At 31.1% G+C, this 23,061-nt stretch overlaps 1 protein-coding gene across 7 annotated transcripts in view; it reads right to left on the bottom strand.

The window, feature by feature from the left end:
* Positions 1–23,061, bottom strand: part of LOC116773043 (papilin) — a 49,773-nt gene that overhangs the window by 20,006 nt on the left and 6,706 nt on the right. For all 7 annotated transcript variants that reach the window (XM_061528600.1, XM_061528605.1, XM_061528604.1 and 4 more), the window contains exon 2: positions 607–679. In XM_061528600.1, the coding sequence (XP_061384584.1) occupies positions 607–679 (73 nt within the window). The remainder of the gene's footprint in view (positions 1–606; positions 680–23,061) is intronic.

Raw genomic sequence — 23,061 nt, 5'->3', positions numbered from 1 at the left:
TGCGTGTCAAAGTCAAGGCTGGCGCGGTCAGTCAGTGATAGATGGGTGTAACGGTGCATGGCTTTTGAAAGTAAAATGACTTGCGTTACATCCGACATATTTTTCCTCTTCCATAACTTTTTAGGGCAAAATTCTTAATTAATCTATCACAAATAAGTAGGAATGGCTGAATGTATAACTTGACCAATCACCCAATAAGTAGTGTTAAGGAATTTTTAATGTTTTTGTTGGTTTAGTTCCAATTATAAATATTTGTGTTTGTCTATTCCACGATTACCATAGTGAGTACATATAGTAGAAAATGTACATATGTTATGGCGAAAGAGAATTAGGCAATGACACTTCGGGCAGGTCCGTATTTTTTATAGAAAATCACAATTTAATATTTATAATTTAAAAAAAAAACTTAAAATTATATTGATAAATTTATTGAATTTGTTCGGTATTTTGTATATTCTGTTTAATTCTTCTTCTAAGTAACCAAATAAACTAATCTTCTGTTAGTAATATGTTCAATTTTGGATTGACAATTCCTCGATCTTAATCCGCGGAACTTCTTATTTAATAATTAACATTAAAGAAAGCAGTAACTGATATCTGACTCACGTTGTGCCTAAAGTGGTGTCTGGACGTTGACCAGGAGACGTTACTTAGCAAGAAGGCTGCTAATAACAGCGATCTGGAAATAAAACAAACAATATATAGACAAATTGCAATAAAACATATTGTTTAAACATTACTAACTAATATTCAAATATTACATAAGAATTTTTCCTTTAAAACTTCATCAAATATGTTTAATAAAAAAAATATTTTTACGTCAGTTAAATAAATGTCGGTAAAGTTGAACGCTTCGTATTCGTAACGAGACTAGAGACTTGATTTGATCAAACGTCAATATTATCATATCCGGTCATCTGAAAACGTTTAACTTAGATAAACTATTGATATCAAATTATGAGACGTAACTTAATCTTAACATGATTTATACAAGCTTGTGACCAGGTTTCATTCGATATTAATTTGCGTGATTCAAAGTTAATTTCTCTAAATGAAATTACATATTGTTACATAATTTTAATTTATTTTAAAATGATCCTTTGATTTGATTATTACCGTTTTTTCTACCTTGAAAATCTTTAATTAAGTCGGATTTTTAATTTTTCCGTCTCTGTAGTAATCTAACAACCACTCATGTAAAGTTATTTTAATTCAAAAAAACATGATGTCAAAAAAAATATTTCCGTTCCTTTAAATCATAAATCTCTACCGGAAAGATTACTTAAGTTTTATAATATTTTAATTTTAAAATTATATCATCTTAACATTAAAATCTCAATAGTTGATTTTCTTAAGATGACGATAAAAAAATCATGTTCATTTATATTTATCGATAAATAAACAATTATTACAATCCCAATTTAAACATGTCTTTAAGAAACTTTATACAGCAATTATTTTTCGACTTGAATACCTAACACTGTTACCTTATTAGTTGTGACAGCGTCACACTATCTATGATGAACTATTTATACAAGAGTATTTAAAAAATACTTCAACATTTACTCGTCATACTAATATGTAATCATAATTATATTAAATAAAATGTCGACAAGTTTTATATGAGGATATTTAAATTGTGACAAATGTTGCCATATAATAATATTATTACAAATGAGGATTTAAGCGCGCGCCTAATATTATTACAGAGTCTATTCTTGTAGCTACGTAGTGTTTAAACAATACACATCTATAATCCAATGTTGGTGGGTATGATTTATGTCATATGTGAATTGAAATTTAATTATCAAATCATTTAAAGCAATCGATGACGGGTTCAGATTGTTCTGGTGACCTAATTATGTATTTCGTTGCTTACGAACTATGTGATTAATAATTTATATATCTAAATAAAACTAATGTATTCGAAAATACTACGCATATTTTATTATTTTTAAAAACTACATAGGTACTCCCGACGTTTCGGTTACTTTGCAGCAACCGTGATCACGGACAGATAAGATATTTATCATTCATAATTCGTTTAGTATCTTTGTAAAACAATATTTGTATTTTTCAATAAATTTATTTTAAATAGTCATCTTGAAATCTGTATTAAGTTATGTTAGATAATTTTTCTTAACATGCTACTAATGTTTTGAAAGGAAACCCGTAATACGAATTTGTGATAGTATACGAATCTAACTCGTTTTTTTCACAAATAACAAAACAGCAGCAATAAACCGTGTAACTTGGGAGGAAGCTGTGAAGTCCCGGCATGTGCGAAGAGATTCCATCAAACATATAACAATGAGGTGTTCATAAACTTATCAAAGGGACTCCGAATAGCTGTAAATCACATAATAAACAAAGGTCGGAATGGGAAACGCTAATAAAAGTTCATATAGACTCTGCTGAGTTTGAGTGTAACGGTTGTCTTCACAAATATCACACACAAGAAACATGTTTCGCGAACGGATATGCTCATTTCGTTATGACTTAATATAAAGTTGTAATTCTTTCACTATACACGATACTCCAAATATTTATTACTCAAGAAATTTAGTGATAAATAACTTAGTTTTAATCCTCTTGTAAAACTTTTGCCATTTATGAAATCTTATGTAAAAGCTAATACAATAGTATGTTCCAAAAGTTGGGGAATATATCCAAACAACAGCGACATCTGTGGTCATTATATCGTTATCCCATAGAAAATACACCTGCATTTTTATCCTAAGTTTGGATCGTCAAACTACAAATGTATGGTTAGCAGTTTTTCAGTGAAAAGTATTCACACAATACAGTAGTGACGCAGGTTATTGAATGAGAAACTTCAAACGCTATGTACGTATGTAGGTAGTGTGACGACGGAAACTTGTTCTTAGCATATTTTTTTGGTGTGTTTCCTAAAGAACTACGCAGAATTTCTGAATAAATTGTAACCCTTTCTTATCTTATTTTTTAAAATATATTTCGTAGTTTATATCTGAAAGAGCATATAACTTCGATTCGAAGATTCTCGACTAATGTACTATTAGGATTGTAGTTTTAACTAACATATAGTCAATTCAATAACGGAGTACATTAGAAACATAACAGAGTAGACAAAACATATTGAATAGCATTCATGTAATGAACTTGGTGTTGCACGTTACAAATGGCAGTTCCGCAGGATGGTAACACTACACCGAACGTCACGGATCCGATTCAACGCGACTGTCAATTAGCCGCCTGTTACGGAAAGGGTTGATTTATACGTAAAGATATTTTGTTTTAAATAAGACAATTATGTCGTGAGGTTGTAAAGGATACATTGAATGAAATTAAAAAAACTCGATTGAATCTTGAAACGAATAAACATATATATCTTAAATATATATTAAACAAATACGTTATTCAGACTTGTTGGTATCAATGTTTCAATATTAACTATCTCAATACATTCTTACATTATTTAAAGTAATGGTGATATTATTAAATTTATCGAAATATAAAAAGAGTTTGCATTTTTTTTTTAATAAGCTCAGATTTATACTTTTATTAAAGAAAATATTAATTTGGAAATTCATAACTAACACAAAATTTTCTAGTCGTATGATAGTTTCTAATTTTATAATATATATTACATATAGATGTGTCTGTATCTTTATTATTTGAGTTTTTTCTAAATAATCCACAAAAAGTATTTTCAATACATCGAAAACAATGTTTTATATATATATATACAAAGTCTCGTGAGGAAAAAGTCAGATCTCTAGACGAGACCAATTTAATGTTGCGCTTGGAACAGCCAATTACAATAATTAGAGGGTGTGAGTTTGCACGGATGAAGTGGATAAAGAGAGCTGGGTACAAGCTTGAGGCTAACAGCTTGAAAAATTAATGAGCACCTTATATAAGCTATAATATAAATGGTACATTTTTAAATGTCTCAAAACCGTCTTTGCTAAAAATAATTTGATACTGTAAAATATCTAGTAACTAAAGACGTTGTCTATGTTAATATTCAACCTCATATTTCCCTGATATTCATTACTTTAACACATTCCCTACAAAAAATAAACGTTTCAAGTAAATGTTAAAAACGGCGAAGACATTTATACATCGCGTAAAAGTGGAGTCAGATCCGAAAGAAATACTATAAAATTTATTATTGAGCTCACTATATTTTGTTTAAAATATCCAGTGTAGTATCGTACACGAATTACTTCATAACATAGAAATAGACGTGAATAAGCCGTGATGAACCGTTCGTAAGTACACGCGAACAACACCACCGACGGCGACGGGCTGCGCGCGGAATAATAATCGAATAGCCATCATAAAAAGTTATATTCAATAAAACCAATATTTCACACCAGATGTAATTTTACATTAAAATCCTTTATTAACAAATCAAAGATTCATAAGTTTGTAAACTTCGTAACCGATTTCAATTTTTTTGTCACTATACAAAATATATAGCTTTTGTTGGTATGTTTGTGCTTCGATTTCTTTATCATTGCCTTAATTATACCGGTTTGTATTATTTATTATCTGTGTCTTATTTGTATAAAACACCATTTATATAGCAATGAACAAGACTGTCAGTTTTCGTTAAGATAAGTCAAAGCATTTAAAGATATATTTAAGGAATTTGGACAATTAAATTTTAATTCTAGAATGTGTGCTCCCATCAGCCTGTCTAAAATAGGCTGTGACGGTCTTGTTTGTCCAATTTATGTTCTCAACTATTTTTAACAGCTGATGTACATCTAAAACATTAAAGTTATGTAGTCAGTCAGTGAGTATTACTCATCTCTTATGTTTTAAAAGCAGTTTTTTATTAGCAGTTTTTTAAGTATTTAACAATACTTAAATTAAACTCATATATATCGGCGCAAGCAGCTTCAATGACGGATGCAACATGAAAATAACTCAAGGCTGTCATCAATTATTATAACAACTTATTGGTCGTCGTTACTATTGTTAAAAGTGAAACGAAATCAAAGAGAATAGAACTATGTTTGAATTCTGGTATAAATACGACGTCTGGACGCACGACAGCGGACTGCAGAGTTCAGCGAGTGCGGATCATAAAGAATGTGATTATGAAGAACCTTCGAGGAATACAAGAACATTTAGAAGATTGAAGTTTCATTTTAAAATATCTGGAACGTACTGAAACAAGTGACATTAGTGACGTCAGCGAGGCTGGCGTCCTGTCTTTAAAACAATGAATTTGTATAAATCCGATATATATATAATGACTAAAAGTAGGATCTCGACTACCTTCAGCGTTCCGTCCATATTGCTTTATCAATTATGCTGTCGTACTTAGACTCGCATACGTCACTTAAGCATTCCACATTTAATCATAATATCGGCTGGTAATATATTGATAAATGTTTTTTTTAACTTCGCACTATAGAAAATATAGAATAAAATGTCACTATCTTCTTTATTTGTTTCTTACGCGTTAAAATAATTGAAACGCATGGAAATATTTAGAAGTATTTGCCGTGGTAAGGAGAGCCCGTAACAGATCTATCAACACAGTATGGGGTCGATTGCAATATAGGATTCAATGAATTTAGCATTTCAGATCTACGAATGTCGAATATAAACTAGAATATCGAGAAAAGTGTACAGTCTTAAAAAACTACGTGAGTTTTACGTAGATAGCACCATTTTAACATATTTAATGTGTGGCAGTTATAAAGGGTAATATATACTTTTTTATAATAATTTATGTATCTTCTGAAAATACTGATGACGGATTTATTCCTGTGGTAACGATTAAATGCTGGAAGTGCTGGCGTTAGTTCATTGAAGATTGATGACCGATCTAGACATAGAGCTTCTCGACCGCCCACGAACCGGGGTTAATGGCATCCAACACCAGCTCCAGGTGTTTAACCCTCAAATTTAAATATATGCACTATTTAATAAGCTTCGAGTAAAATATTATCTTTTTCATATGATAATTTTTAATTTATAGTCCTAAATAAAAGCGAGTTTACAACCAGTTGTTAAATCCTTTCATTTGTTGGGACCGCTGCATCTTTTATGTGTTTTAATTTAAAAAGTCGGTAAAATGAACAATAGACAGAAGAAACAAGAGGATATGCATATAAAAACATACAAATATATATAAAATAGACGAAAAAATTATATGAATCTAATAAATAAATTACATTATTTGCCGTCTTTGAAGCAATAGTTCAAAGAGTTGGATGTATGCGGGATCTTTACACCCATAAACAGTTTTAGCAATAATAAAATCACGTGTGCTTCCGAGCGAAGCCAACTGTATAAAGACGCGCCTTATTCATACGTCACGTAGAACGTTGAACTATATATATCACGTTGAAACTTTTATCATAAAGCTCAATAAGAATTTCTATAAAGCTCATTTTTGTTACTAAACGGAATTTAAACATTAATTATCTCACCCAGCATCAAATATATATATATATATATATATATGCTTCGTAATTTGTTTAACTAATTAAGTCCAGGCAACATAGTTCATAGTTAACCCAAAATAATACATGTGTCAAATTTCTCATATTAATAAATTAAAATTATTATTATGCATATAAGAAAACCACCAAATAATAACAAAACAATTTTAATGTATAACAAAGACATTATTTAAGATTACATTTATCTGATTGAATGTGGGTGAGGACATGAAAAGAGAAAATATACTTATTTTGAGACAATACAAACAAAGAGAGAGTGAGTAACGAAACTGTCAAACGATTTGTCAAAGTCTTAAACAATGCGAGGAATATAAGAATATAGATTTGATCCACTAAAGTTCACTCTAAATTAAATTACCCGAGTATTATTTGGAGACCTTGCTTGTAGAACACTTTTATATATATTTTTTTATCTATTAATACCAATAGAATTGAACTGTACACACGCAGATAGCCATGAAACTTTCGTGAATCAGTCGGATGGCCTACTTGTATTGTGTTAAACAATCCAAGAATATATATTTATTATCTGTGGTACACATCACGATCTTAAAGTTAACAGAATAAAATAAACATACAACTGGCTTAAAATAAAATTAGTTTTTTCACAAAATTAAAAAAAAAATAAAATTATATATTGAGGTTGTTAAAAGAGGTTGCATATATATTAATATGCCTTGATATAGATGTTTGAATAAACTTTCGATGTAGAGAGTTTTATTTGTTGTAATATTTGTTATGTCCTTTGATCCGCTTCATTCCATAGTGACTATCATTTAGTACTCCAATTCTAAACTATAAACCCAACGTCTGGAACGCGATCTAAATTCTAGACAGCCAATTTGGGTTAAGTAAACCATTGTTAAGCGATGTTTATTTTAGTGGTAGATCTTAATATGTCCTAATTTTTTTCGTGGGAAGCCATTTCATGTCTAAATATAATAAAATTTAAATCCAGAAGAAATACCTTCTCAAATATCATAATATTTCACGTTTTATGCATTGAAAAAAAAAATATCGTTTGAAAGTTATACTTCAAGAACTATTTTAATTGCATTAAAAAGTTTTATAATTACGACCAATGAATTAATTATAAACTGAACGTTTTTTTTTTTTTGAATATTTAACATTACAGAATTCATTCATAATACGTAACGTAAATTTAAATCGAATACTCAATTATAATGACTATGTTTTTAACTTATTTTACATAGAAAATGTGTTTATCCTAAAGAGAGTTACATAGACCAACCACGTGTCTTGCATAACTCTGTAAATGACGTTTCTTAATTACTTAACATATAAGCAGAACGGCTCATTTCACATTTGTAGTCGGTTTCTAAAAAGGAAGCAGTAAAAATAACAAAGTGATTGATACACCAGCTCCTCGCCGCTAACTAACCTTTGTTAATTCAACAATACGTATGTATACACGCTAATTGCTGTCCACGTTTAATTTCCTTTGTTCTTAACGGTTTCCAGAAGCACCTTAAGTGTGGTTTAGTTCGGAAATAAGAGTGAATTTTTTTTTTTTTAATCTTAAAGTTACATATCGTTTTGCTAGATGCCTTGATGGTATCTATTAATTAATTCCCACGCGTCGTCTATGAGAATGCGATCGTCTATGCGAGCAATTGGTTTAAATTACATTTTTGATTTAGTGTCATTTAAAAAAACTATGTCTAATTGATGCGGCCTAGATAGGTCACGGGTGGGGTCTAGACAAAGTGATATAATCAATTAGTATCGCGACGTTTTACTTGACCAATTCGGACAACGAACCCTGGAGCTATAACGATTTTTACGACATTTATAGTTTGTTGAACTTCAGGGGAAGTTTCAGTTTATAAAACGATATAATTAAAAACATTTTTATAATAGATTGTATCCAATAAGTTAAAATTAGAAATGTATAATATTCCGATTATGACCTGTATTATTTTATAGTTTTGTTGATTTTGGTTTTATAATAGTTTTTTTATTTTTATTTAAGGCTTATTAATCTTTGGCTTCAGTAAATCGTTTGAAAAGAGGTCAAAAATGTTCTATAAATTAAAAACACGATCTTTTTATTAAAGATTAGATTTTCTTATCAACATATAAGGCTAGCTACTATTTCATGTGACAGAATTTTTACATTGCGAATTTATAAAACGCGTCAAATTCCCGGCAAGGGATTGGATTACCAATTAAAATACCTTGATGGAGAAACCGGAATCTGACATTTTTAATAAAAGCAGTAGCTTTAACCAGTAGGATACTTAAAATGTTTATTTAAAATTTTAGCATACATATATTTTTTTATACGTTTTTGGTGTACTTGTGTGCTATTTGTATTTTTTGGTTGTATTCGTCTAATCTTAATTCAAAAACGGTTCGATGATAAACTGTATGAAAAACAACTTAAAAATCTAGAAAACTTAAGACTGGTTAAGTGTACCAGATATTTGAAATAAAATGCAGATACTCATTACGAAACTTGACATCCGAGGCTGAATGGATTTGTGCCGTCAACATAATGCTTCATGCAAGTGGAATTAGCAATTAATTAAACTGGCATTTCTTTATAACCGCCCGTCTAACTTAAGTGACAGCCGCGACGAAGTATCACCTGATAATATTGATAAGGATAAGCATTTGACGCATAATAACTATGTTGATATTTATTCTCGGGTCCAAGTTATTTTAAATTAAATTCCATTCGATCCCATTATGGAGAAATGAGACTCTCCGACCCGCAGTTAAGGAATAAAATGGCTTGTCATCCCCTAAAACTCGAATAGACCGCGCTCGAGTGAAATTCTCAACTGCCAGTTAACGTGTCAAGGTTAGGGTCAGCGAGGCCAACGTGAAAGAGCCATAGCACCTGTTATTTGGGAGCGTACCTGTGGCACGATGCCAGCCTAGTACCAGGCTAGCAGGCACTGCGAGGAGGCTTGCAACGCCTACCTGGCGCATGCGTTCTACCTGTCCTACCTGTCAGCCGTAGCCAGTTTAGCTAGACACTCTTAGGGTGCATCTTTCCGAGCATACCGGTTCCGGGTGAACAAAACAAAGGACGGATAGAAGCTCAACGTTTATTGGAAAGATTTCCGCGCATGCGCCTTAACTACACCTGTTTAGTGTTTACACTTACAGTTACATGTTTATGATTGGCACGCGTCTCGTTCTACAGCTGATGGGTTCCTTGTTAAAAATTCCGTTTGTACCATAAAATACTAGGAAAAAAATATTATTTACATTTTCTTATTCCAAATCAAAATTTCGTTGTATATTCTGTTAGTATTTCCTTGAACTTGAAGTTTACGTTCGTATATTTTAGCAATTATCCGGTGATCGTACTAGAAACAGCGCAAAGCAATTAGTCCCGACGCACGAGTTAATATTTACCGACGGTGCGTTTGATCTCAAAATCTTTTGAAGAATGTTTGCTCTACCAATTTTCCCCGAAGAATATCGGACTTAAACATGCTAACTAAATAAAATTAATCTGACTCAGTCAATGTTTTTAAACTCGATGTAAAAAAATAATCCTCCAATAAGGACATTAATATCAATTTCTTACATCGTCGTCGGTGGTAAATGACATTTCCTTTACAGAAGCCTTTTAAGTTCGGAAACAAGATTATAGATTTTTTTTGACACATTAGATATTCTTAAGAAGGGTCGTCTCGTGGCCTTTTAATATAAACAGAGAGGTTGTTAAATTTTTGAAACATGTTTTATGTAAATCATTTTGTCGCTAGCGCAACTCTCTCGTATATTTCACAACATTTTCCTTATATATTTTTTCTATATAATAGTTTTGGCCATATTGAATATGTGTCAATTGATAATTGTAACAGTGAGACGCGGCCATGAGTGCGGACACCGTGGGCGGCGGAAGGCTCGCGTCCGCTACAACAGCCATATCGCGATGTATCACTGTTCGATACTTCTTCACTGTTATGATGTTCTGGTAGTTTTGAGACCATCGGAAGGGTTGACTTTCACTAAGCTCACTGATTCTTCTTAATTTTTATTCAATCTTCTTCTTATTAAATAAAATCATATTCTTTTTTTCCTTTAAAAAAATTGATAATTCCTAACTTTATTAAACCTGAAGTCGCCGATTCGATTTAAATTATAAGCTTTTTTGGCCCCGAATTAAGGTCAATAAATAAATCTTGTTATATGATGTTCATAAAAACTTAGTTATCAGACCTCCCAGACGGCGGATTAGATGAGATTTACAATATGATCCAGGGTCCAGGTACGTTAGGCGAAACTTGAACCGTTACCCGGGAACACTAAACATTATGAAAACTTAGGCTGTTGCAAGAAATTAGATCGTAACTTTTAATTTACTTAATATAATTTTATTTCGTAAAAATTAAAAGCGACATCAACTGGGCGCTAATATATTTATTTACCTAAAATGTTATAGGTATTGTTAGTATTATTAATTGTATTTTTGTTATTATTAATAAGTATTGTTTCTGTTTACAGAAATCTAGCTTAGTTAAAATTACTTTTCAATTATCTCTTTAATAAAATAGCGACAAAATATTAAATGTATGTTTTGTTTATTTACATTTATGGCAAATGAAGTTTAACTTATGAGGTAACAGGGTACATACATGTGTGTGTATAATCGGGAATAGGAACGTGGGAAGGAGACAGCCGCAACAACCCCTCTCGCTTTATCTAAGCTCTATTGAGGCAACTTCTAACCCCGTCCGCAGTGGGTATAACAAACATGTTAATAATATAACCAATATGAGCATCGCACACGTAAAGTACAAAACAAATATTAGAAAATAGATATTAGCTCCGTATGGGGGATATGTTAGAAAAAATGAGCGTTTGGCTTAGCAAATTCTAATCTTTACACATACTCGGGAACCAGGATAACAGAAGGGAATAGGAAGTCGACTCATGTATGGCTTCGTATGGAGCCAACACACGGAATGGGCACACACGCATCGTCTCGTACATTCAAGGGGTGGCACATGCACCCTTAACGACACGACACTCACACCAGCGGCGACCCAACCCTGTCTAAGCAGGAGGGAAAGAGATCAATCGACGAACTGGATGAACGTTAGAGGGAGTTAGATATGTCGCCCGCTTACCGTCAAGACAGCTCCGAGTGTTCGTATCTTGATGCTGTTCTAAGGGTGGCCTCCGTTTACTGTTCACAAGCTCTGGGTGCCTGGTACTTGTTTTCCATTTTAGGACAAAAGTTGATAAAAAAGGGCGCTCCGATGAGGTTGCGGTCATGGCTTATTTTCTAATAAAACCTCCACATAGAAGGGTATGGGAAAGTGTGAATGTGTGAGTCTAAGGTTCATCATGTATGTAGGCTTATGTGCTGTTGTGTGAGTTGCTAAAGTTTTTTCATTCACTACAAGGAACAATATTTTTTATCCAAAACGAAACTTATATTTTATAAACCTCAACAAAACAAATTTCTAAATTTTGTTGACTCTTATGACTTGTTAATAAATAATTGATGGGTATTCTTAATTATTTATTGTCCGAAAAGTTTTGCTTCTATTAATTTTCCCGTTACTCTGTCTCATAAATGTCTGAACGTTGTGGACCTTAATCGGGCACACGAGTCATCGGACACCATTGTGTATCTTCAATGGGGACATCTGACAGTCAACCGACCGCGAAATAGCCATTATGTGAACATTACATGTTAAATGAGACTATTTAAATGCCGGCTAGTTGTACATAAATCAATATATCATTAATATGTTTTTTGATTATGCTTCCTCCTTATATTTTTCTATCTGCATCTCTTACATTTTGTTATTTATTAATTTAGAATTCGCAACTCAATATTTCTTCAGCCTCGAGAGCATGGATTCATAACAGGAAAAACAAAGTCCGGTACTGTCAAAGTTATTTTATTTAGTACCAACAATTTAATAGCTGAAGTGTTTAAAATATATCTCTAATGGAATAATAAATCAAATGATTCATTATCAATTCTTACATAAAGTATGTATGAATGTAAAGTGAAAGAAAAAGAAAAGCATATGATAAATTATTACAACATTTTTATATCACTCCCCAAAAATATAATAAATTAATTATTATTAATTTATTTTTAAATTAACATCATGAAAATTGAAATCAAAATATTAAACAAAACTTCTAAAAAAGTACTTAACCGGAAAAAAACCATATAAATACATGTGAAACTTATAATTAAGTTGTAGGTTTTGCAACCCAGAAGCATCTCTCACAGCAAATTAGAAGTGAATGTAATAAATGAATTCAAAGCTCTGCTTAAGAAAAACTTTGTTGTTCGAAACTGGCAATGTTTGCTAATAAATGTTCAGGTGCCCTCACTATATACTCGTGAAGTACAATTTAAGTGGAATGCAAATTTAATGTGGCAACAAGTTTACTTAACTGTCAACTTCAAAACTCAAACACAAATGTTGAACTACATTCAGCCAGCTCAGAAATATAAACACATGTTGGCATTCGAGGATCTCTATAATAATTATTGACATTCTATAAAACCCTATAACACAAAAAAATAAACAAACAAAAAATCCTCACACCTTGTACGTTTATGAGATCCATATATCACGTTCAAAAATCCTTATTATAATAATTAATACTATTCACGAAAGTTAATAAGAGGTTAAAAAACATTTCCCTTTCTATGGAATGCCCGGAGAGTGAGTCCCGAAGGAATTTATCGTCCTTTTCATATACATTCGTCTCTCTCTAACACGAAGGATCCTGTCTAAACTGGTTATCTCTGATTAATAGATTATTTTCTAAACAAAAATTTCTTTAAGGTTTGTGTTTATTTTAATAAAAAAAGAGAACGAAGCATTCGGTGGATATAATAATTATAAATTTGAAATTAGAACATTTGTAGTGACACAGGATCACTCCTTTGGATTTAAACTCGACTTCCTCATAGTTTATGCTCGCCTGGTACCAGAGGAGAAACAAGTGTTACGTCATCCAACTTATTTTGGAATCTAACCTTTGTTCGTTTTTCCGGGTAACAAACATTTCTTATGTTTTTAAAGATGTAGGTAAATATTTAAATACTGATTTCATTGTTGTCCTATAATTTATATATGAATTTTGTTTTACTAGGTGTTTATCAGTTTGAACTTTCTTTAACGGAACCAATTAAAAAAGTGTCTGAATGCCTTGGAAATTATGTACAGTAAGTAACGCTTAACTATTTTATAAATAAATCGGTGTTATACAAAACAGATAGCAATAACCGATAAGTTAACTTCTGATCTAGATAGCATCAGTTAACCAATACAAAATTAGATCTCGGACCAGCTCTGTGTAAGCAACTGTCATGATGAGGAGATTCATTGGGATGTGGGCGAAGATAGTTGCTAAACAGAACATGTTAAAAATATAAGTAGTTTTACAGTAGTTTTCGCAACTAGGTCAATAAACCGAACTCTGGATAGTGCTGATATAATAAACAATTTGTACAAACATCCAAACAGTTTATTTGATAAATTTCTAAATATAAGTCATGATTCACGGCTGAACTGAAAGAAACTTTTTGCACTTACGTACAGATCTTGAAACTATATCTAGCTTCGGGTTTAAGATGCAAACTTTACAACAAACAAAAAGACTCTCAAGTCTCAGTCTCAATTTTGCTTCCATCAAATAAAAAATGGATACCATTTAGATGATCCCATAACAACATTGTGAACCGTGAAACGTGCGTAATAAACGTATTTTTAATACCCGAATGCGTTTGACCCCTTGCAGTAACGTAATAGGGTCGCCCTTATTTTATCGATATAACGTCCAGAAACGATTATAGTCCATTAACGATTGACATGACCAAATAGTTCCTATATATTCATAGTTAAAAATAATTTGTTCGTTTTAATATGACAACTTATGGCGGCTTATAATTGAAAAACTCTTAGAATTTATTTTTAAATGGCAGTTTTACTTATTATACATCTAATGACGGTACAACTAGTCAAATATCTTGATTTGTATATATGTATATTAAAAACACATTAGTGTCCAATTTCTCTGAAGCTTAAGTGTTTTTTAATAAAAAAATAAAGGTTTTCCGAAAGTCGACCCTAGAGAGATGGTGGTTAAGTATTAATTTTGATAAATCGGCATAGAACAGAACCGTTCTTTTGATCGACCGATCGGCAAAAAATGCCCTGAGCCGATTAAAGGGCATTACATTGTTATGGTCCTGAGATACGATAGCAAACAAATTATAAGTTATTGATTTTAATATTTTTTTATATAAAGTAATACGAATTTATTTTAACGTTTACCGAGAAAAATGAACAAGTAATGACAATATTTTTTATTAATTCAAGATCCTTAAAAATATATCAAAAGAAAAAACAAAAAATCAATATAAAGACATTAAATTAATTAAATCTATGACTTGAAACGATTCACATTTACTACGGTAGAGTTTTTACGTCGATTAATTATTTATCGATAAAAAGTCCAGCATTATCTGACAACATCGTTATCGTGGGGATATTTAACTAACTAATTTAATTAGGAAACTTCTAGGAATACCTTTTGAAGATTATTCTAAGGACCCGCCTATTTATTAACATTTTTTTTTTCTATGATGCAACCATCCACGACGAGTTTAACCTATTATTATTTGAATACGAAAGAGTCTTTATTAAATTTTAATCAAAGCAGTGAGAGGTTTTATATAAAAAAGTATTTACATATTTGAAAAAATAAACCATCTCTATTATAGAGCGGTGGTGACATTTGTTCTCTAAGTTGTATAATATTATGTGCATATGTTAATATTATTATATATTAACTGTTTCATATAAAAAAAATAACATTTAATTATATTTAATAAATTATAAACGAATAAAGTCATGAGAGTTATTGACAAAAGACAATATATATATACATATAAAAAAATATTACCAATGCTCTTAGTAGAATCTGAAAAGTAAGGGGTCGTTAAATTGTAATAAAAATACGTTAGAGGACGCTTAATATTGTAGGTGGTAACACCTGGACGGATGTTAAATACTGGATCTTAACACGCCTGAATCAAGATCTGTGAAGATTTTGAGGACTATTAAAGTTTCTTAATTCGAATTTAATGTTCGAAACGAATAAGTTCCGAGAAAAGTCACTCACGTCTTATATAGACCAAGACAAAAGTATGCTTAACACGAGTTTGCATCTTCACACTACGAACGACGCGTTTGGCGTTTCCGGTTCAAACAGTATTAATACCTACAATAATTTGATAAGATTTATTAATGCAAAACTATTAGAGTCAGTTTGTTGTACGATGAAATCTGGGGTAAGTATAGAGAATCCGCTTTCAGTGGAATTTATTTTCTCTTTACGATTATTCTTAACTTACACATAGTCTCCGTATAAGTACTAAGTGGATTCATGTTTAAAATATAACAAATATAATAATAACATATTCTTGTATAAAATATTTAAAACTGGTGGAAAATAATGTAAGAATTAGTAGCACCTAAAGTTAATAAATAAGATTTTACGTATTAACTATAGATCATTATTTGTTATTAAAAAAATGTCTACACAAAAGTCAGTATGTTATCACGGAAGAAATACATATTTTATAATGGAATGTATAATAAAAAACACATTAAACAATAATCGAACCACCCAACGAGGCTAATTTAATATCACATATAACAAAATCTCCCATAAAATTACATGCAAATCCGTGCAAATTGTGTTATATTCGTTCTAGAGTGTATTACGTAACTTAGCCATGGTGTTCAGGTAAAAATGATGATCGAGTTATGCTTACTGCGCAGCCAGTCCCATCATTAATAACAGATCTTAACGGTAAAGCGCCTAAAGACTTCATAATTAATACCACACATACATTTCAAATTTCGATTAAATAGTCGTTATGATATTTAATCGTGGGAATTTTGTTCGTTCTTCATTGATTTTCGCTGGTATAGATCATAATTGTAATCCCTTACAAAGCAATCGATGAATGCGTAATATGAGTTTCCGATTTAAAATCAATACGTGAGAATCGCATATTGTTAAGATAGTAGGGGCAGAAAGTTTGGAATGGCTGTACATTAAAGTTTCGGTATTCTTTGACGTTTCAGATATTAATCTATCAAATGATAACCAAATTACAATAGATTACCTTCATTTTAAATCATAGAACATTGAAAAGAATTTATTTCATTAAATTGCGTACAAATATGACCAAGTCTAGACAATTTTTTCTACTAAAACACGTGTTTCACATTAACCTCAAAGACGGCTGAATAATAAAACAATGATGAACAATTACATCATGCACTGACTCCCGGGTAGGTGATGAAAAAAACTGAAGACCTAATTATAATGCCACTCATAACCTAAACATATCTAGGGTTATCGTTCAAACATGTGCTTCACATTATCATCTCCAGCTGACAGCATCCCGGACTATTTAGACTTTAATTAAACGAAATATAATATAAAAGCAGGGAACAATCAACAGATTTGTCAGGAACTACACAAGTATTGATAATTTAATACATAGAATGATGTACACTGAATTTTAAAGCCTTTTGTTTGGTTAAAACGACTCCTTATAACCTTAACTGCTAAATCCACTACCGGAACTACAAAGAAGTAATTCTCGAAACAATATATATATATATATACTCTCATTATAATAATTACGGTTTAAATCAGTATAACTGATAGACAGAAATTGTGAAAGTCTAGTAGCTAAGAAGAAGAAACTAAATAAAACTAAATAGAATATTGTTATTTTAAGTTGCAATGAAAATCACACTTAAAGCGTCTCCGTAGAATGTTTTAACTAAATTGTGAGACATAAATTACTCAATATGGCGCCGAACGCATCTCGTATTAATGGTGAGAAAGAAAGTGAACCGTGATCCGATGCATTACTTCTACGCAACTAATTTACGATGTAATTTGATATGCATTAGTTTTAGGCTGCTATAAATAATATCTGGACACGGAAACGGAAATTATGAAATATATTACCGATTGTAACATATTTCTGGTTTCGATTTAATTCATAGCAATATCGTATAGGAATGGTCTCAATATTTAACATGGACGATTGAATGTGTCAGTAGTTTTGATCTGATTGTGAATAGAGATTAGTAGCTTACGGAAAAAATTTTGTTTTCTTACTTTAATTAAACTCATGTAAAAGAATTGCTTCGTTAAATAATTCGTTCTTTTTTTTTGCAATAATAATACACATTTTATATAAAGAGTTTGTAAGTCACTTACGAACGGTACATTTATGACTCATCTATATGGCATTTTTTTTTTGGCCGAAATAATACTTATTCCATTTTTATGTTTTCTTCTTAGTACAACCTTTTTGATCTGATTGGTTCTTTACCGGTGGCTTATCGGTTTTTTGCGATCCTTATTTCACTACCTAATGAATTAGTGATATTAATTCCTGAATATATCAAATTACTAATGGACGATCAAGATAAGATTTTCCGCGTCGAATAACATCAGGGTGATGTGGGTCGGTAGTTTTAGTACGTGTTTTCATCAATTTAACACCTACAGTTGCATCGTATCTCATCCGTGAGCGGTTTTTATTACGAATATATACATATTTTGAAACTATCAGTGTGTAATACATCGTGTCACCTGTGGAATTATTCCAGAACACACCAATCCAATTCCAATCCAAAACAACGTAGACCGGATAGAGAAATATGCTGAAATCATAAAATATGTAATCAATAATATCTACGGATATAAAAAACTAAAAAGGCACATAAATCAATAAATAAAAATCATAATATTTTAATAGCATCAATCCATCGTCGTAAACGGCGCCTACGACTTTCATTATGAGACACCGAGGAGAGTTCGAATGGAATAAAATAAACAATAACATAACTCCTTCTCTTTAAATGTAGTTAAATTACTCGAACGTGTCTTAGACATTTTATTTTCTTAGCAAATATTGTCGATATACAATACAATAAATAAAAAAACAATACAAGTAGCTTTTAAAATAGTTTATATTTAATTGGAAATAATTAATTATACAGTAATGTTACATAAGTTGAAATTTTGAATTAAATAGCCTTAAATTTTACCTTTACCTTTTGAAAACTTTGTATACCTTTTTGAGAGAATTTCTGCAAAGGGTTGAACGTCTCAATCAAAATATTCAAACTTCATAAGGAGATGAGGAATATCAAGTAATTTTTTATACTAATTTAAAAATTGATTAATATTTTTAAATACATCAACATTCCAAGCTAGTTTAATGTTATTATTGGCACGAAATGTTTAATATGAGGATATTTCTTCGGTACTGTTTAGCTTGAAATAACCATTTATTGTTATCTATATTCGGTAATAATTTGGTACACTTATTATAATTACATGATAATAAAACATTATAATCATCGCGTATTACACAGACGGCTGGCAAATTAATTACGCCCAAACAACGGGACGGATTTCGTATTTCAACAACATCTGCCTAACGTTTATTTGTAATGTAACTTTTTAAGATTTCTTCGAATCACATTTTATTAAAATATAAAAAATTTCAAACATATTTAATTTGATAATACTAAAATTTTACATGGTTTATCGAGAAAAATTTATAACTAGATTTGATTAAAATGTTTTAAATAAATATCCTTCCTTAACTAGACCAACGCCTATTTGCAGTTAAAATGATATAAAATTTATAAATTGAATATTACTTTATTGGTACAAATGATTGTTGACTGAATTGAGGTTGCGACCCAATAAGAATGTTTACATTGAACGCGGTATCAAGATTTAAAGGTAGAATATGTGTTCTGACTTTAAAACAAATATATTTAGATAATGAGATGAACTCACACCTCGTCTGCCCGTGATCACGGTTGCTGAAAAGTAACGGAAACGTCAGGATTATGTAGTTTTTTAAAATAATAAAAATCCTCGTAGTTTATCAGAAAAAAATTAGTTTCATTTAAAAGTATATTTAGAATTGTGAATTTTCATTGTAACCTAATAAAAGTAAAAAAATGTTTGGAAATAAACTGATACTGTTTGTGGAATATACTCATAAAATGCATCATAGGAAGCGGTGAAAGTGTGTGTTATGAGATAACAGGCTCGTTAATCTTATCCAGAAGATGTTCGATACATCTGACAGATACAATTAAGCTGTTAAGACGGCGCTCAATAGAAGCTAGTCGATAGCCACGATTTTTTTAAATTTATTATCTCCTATTTGCCAGTTATAGTGGGTCGCTTGAAATATTTTCTATAGCAACAGTGTACTACTAACCTGTATTTTTGTTGTGGTACTATATTTTAATAATTTTTGATATGTTCTCACATATATTATAGCCGTATTCGTAACACGTGAATGTTACTTATTATTTATATAAATAAAATATCCGAAACAAAAGTTGACTAAGTTAATTTTTGTTACAAAATATATCTGTCAGAGAAAGTCCCAATTAAATCAGTCCACTCGTTTCAAAGATTAACTGGAATAGACCGACGTACAGATAAAAAATGTAAAAAATACAGTATTTTGATATAAGTACTGCGTACAGATACATATGCATTTAGTAGAACAACAGTTCCTTTAATAAAACAAACAGACAATTCAATTTTATTTATTTACATGAAAATGAATTCTGCATTTTTTTATTTTACTTCGTATATAAAAAAAATGTAATGTTTTGTTAATGTACACACTTTAAAGTATTAGTTTTATATCAGTATATTATTAGGGTACCATAAACGGACGTCGTTGAACACGTTTCCAACATGTGTTTTCCATTTACGTGAAACACTGAATCAATGTAAATCACTTCACGATTCTTAATTAACTTTAAGTTTGTCTATCTTGTGTAACAACATGCTACTGTACTTCCAATTTCTACCAAGGAGGATTTATCATTTAACCTTCTTTAAATGTTTGATGACCGAGCCTCCAATGACTGCTGCTCTCCCGGTAATGAAATGCAAAAACGTAAACAACAATCCGCGAAGGTTTTCCGCTCCCAGTCCCAAAGCTACACACGTTTTATGATCGCCTGGTACAAGTGTTTATATTATTGGGAAGTATTATAAAAAAATATTGCTTCTTCCTAAGCTGAATTCTTTTTCAGGGTGATTTTTTTATTAACGTAGTTCAGTAAAAATTCTGACAAACAGTTAACTTCTAAAGTAAACTATGATTTGTGTTTTGTGGGTAAACCGATGACTGTTATCACAAGTTTGCATCGTCACACTACAAACGGAGCGTTTTCTGTTTGTCATCCCCGTTTATATTATAAATAAAGGTTAATTTAGGAATGAAAAACTGTTAACGCTGTGCAGATGTAAAACTTACCGATAGTTTTCTAAGTAACAAGTAGAACATATTTTTACTATTCCAATATATTTAGCTTATGTAATATTTATGAGCGCACGGAAAGTTAAAATGTTGCTTAAAATTAATTGCAGCCGAAAATAACTTCCGTATACTAACACTTCCGCGTTCACTCACTCAGGAAACACAAAGGAATTAAAAGTAATACATGAAATTTATATCTACACTTGTTTTATGAAATATAAACCAAAAGTATTGATTTAATTAACAAAATCATTTCTTGTTACTGTTACATAAATAGTATACACATTTTATTCCAACGGAAAATATATAGCTTAATGTTCCTAACGAAAATAATATGGCGATTTAATCAAAGTGTTTTGATTAAAAATTTTGGATAGACCATAGCTATAAATACCTTGACAATAGCACATCACTCGGTCAACGACTCTGATGACATCCACAATGATATCATAGCACATTAAAACCTCGCTGTTTTACTTCTAACCTAGATCAAATTCGTTGTATATTCCGTCACGTCTTATGAACTAGACATATCTTTCTAAAGCTTCAAAGATATATATTATATTTCTCTCTTCTAAACTCACATTATAATAAATATTCTTTAAACACACCAAAGTAATGAAAACGAGTCACAAATTGTTTAAAATATATTTTTATAGTGCAGTTATTTGTCAATATTGTTCAAAACATAGACTCTTTTTTAAGAAGCTCGATTTATAGAACATGTTACTCGAGTTATTCTGGAGCACCTGTAGTTCATTTCAAGCTGACCACCACACTATCCCACGATGTCTATTGACCTCTAACAATCGACCACGCCACGTGGCTATCAAGTTTACTAAAGTAATATTCCCTTCAATTATAACCCGAATAGACACTAAGTTTGCTAATATAATGCGCCGCATACCGGCGGCTTCTGTTTCCTGAAACAATTACACCTTTTAGATCAGTTTCTGAACGGTATTTAGGTGAACTTGCCTCGTAGGGCTTTGTTTACTGGTTTACGCAACATGTCCGTCTGGCTTTTACTGTTTTGACAGATGCAACATAAATTTTGAAATATTCATATTTGAGTTATAGCTAACTATAAAGATGGAGTAAACACAGAAAAAAATTTACGATTTTCCTTTTCAGACCGTCGCGTCGTTGCACAATGAGAGCAAAACTGGTGTTGGGTTACGAAATAATGTGAACACATCTGTAAGCTCGTCCGCTAAAATGTACGATATTCTTTCTTATTCGTTATTTATTTATCTAGTCCTAAAATATATTTACATGTGACTGATATTCCTATGTTGGAAGCGAACCGCTTGAAAGCGATCGATATAGCTACAATATTATTTTAAAGTCAACATCCAATCTAACTTTGTAATTTTTGGTGACGACGGAAATCCATACATGGGCAGAACAATGGGTGCCTTGTTTTGGTTGATCATTCGTCAGTCTGCACAAAGTTTATTATAATATTCAGCCGTTGTCTGTTTTGTTGTCAGTCCGGTTCTGAGGATGTGACTCAAGCGACATCGTCCAGTTCACAATAAATTAATTATTATTTGCATTTATAATTATTTATTTATATGATTAATTGACAAAATTTAGTGATAGATTAAAGATTTACTTATCGATTTTCGCTTAGAATAGAAATAAGATAAGGAAATTAAATTACTTTTTATCGGTACAAATGAATTTATTCTAAATTTTCAACTGAGTTTTTTTTTGTCACAAAAAAAAGTATCGTACTAGGAAAACATGAGTAACATGTAGTTTATTGAAGCTGCCATTTTCGAAAAAAAGTAATCCTTAATCACAAATAAAACCGCAAATTAACGAGGGTATTATAATGATTTATAGGCACGTTGTTCATCCTGTAACGTGATCCCGTCGGACCTGCGGTTTTATACTGTTACGTAACATAATTAGCTATTTTGAAGTGGTCGGTTCTGGTATGTATAAAGCAAACCACAAAAACGGGACTGATATAACGGACCCTCATACTTTTTATAACTTTGATTGACAACTAATTAACTATGCAAACAAATTGCACAAATTACGATTTTGGCGAATGGTGTTTTTTTCCTAACTTAAAACTAACATTAATTATTTATTACTTCACTACTAGGAAATTCAAAGTGTGTATGTATGGTCTAAGATGTGTGTGTCCGTCCATCCATGCATTTATTTATTTGCGCATGTGAGTCCGTGAGGGCGTGCGGTGCTCCA

Source organism: Danaus plexippus, assembly GCF_018135715.1.
Source record: "Danaus plexippus chromosome 18 unlocalized genomic scaffold, MEX_DaPlex mxdp_35, whole genome shotgun sequence".
In the NCBI taxonomy this organism is placed as follows: domain Eukaryota; kingdom Metazoa; phylum Arthropoda; class Insecta; order Lepidoptera; family Nymphalidae; genus Danaus; species Danaus plexippus.
This window is presented reverse-complemented; position numbering and strand designations above follow the sequence as displayed.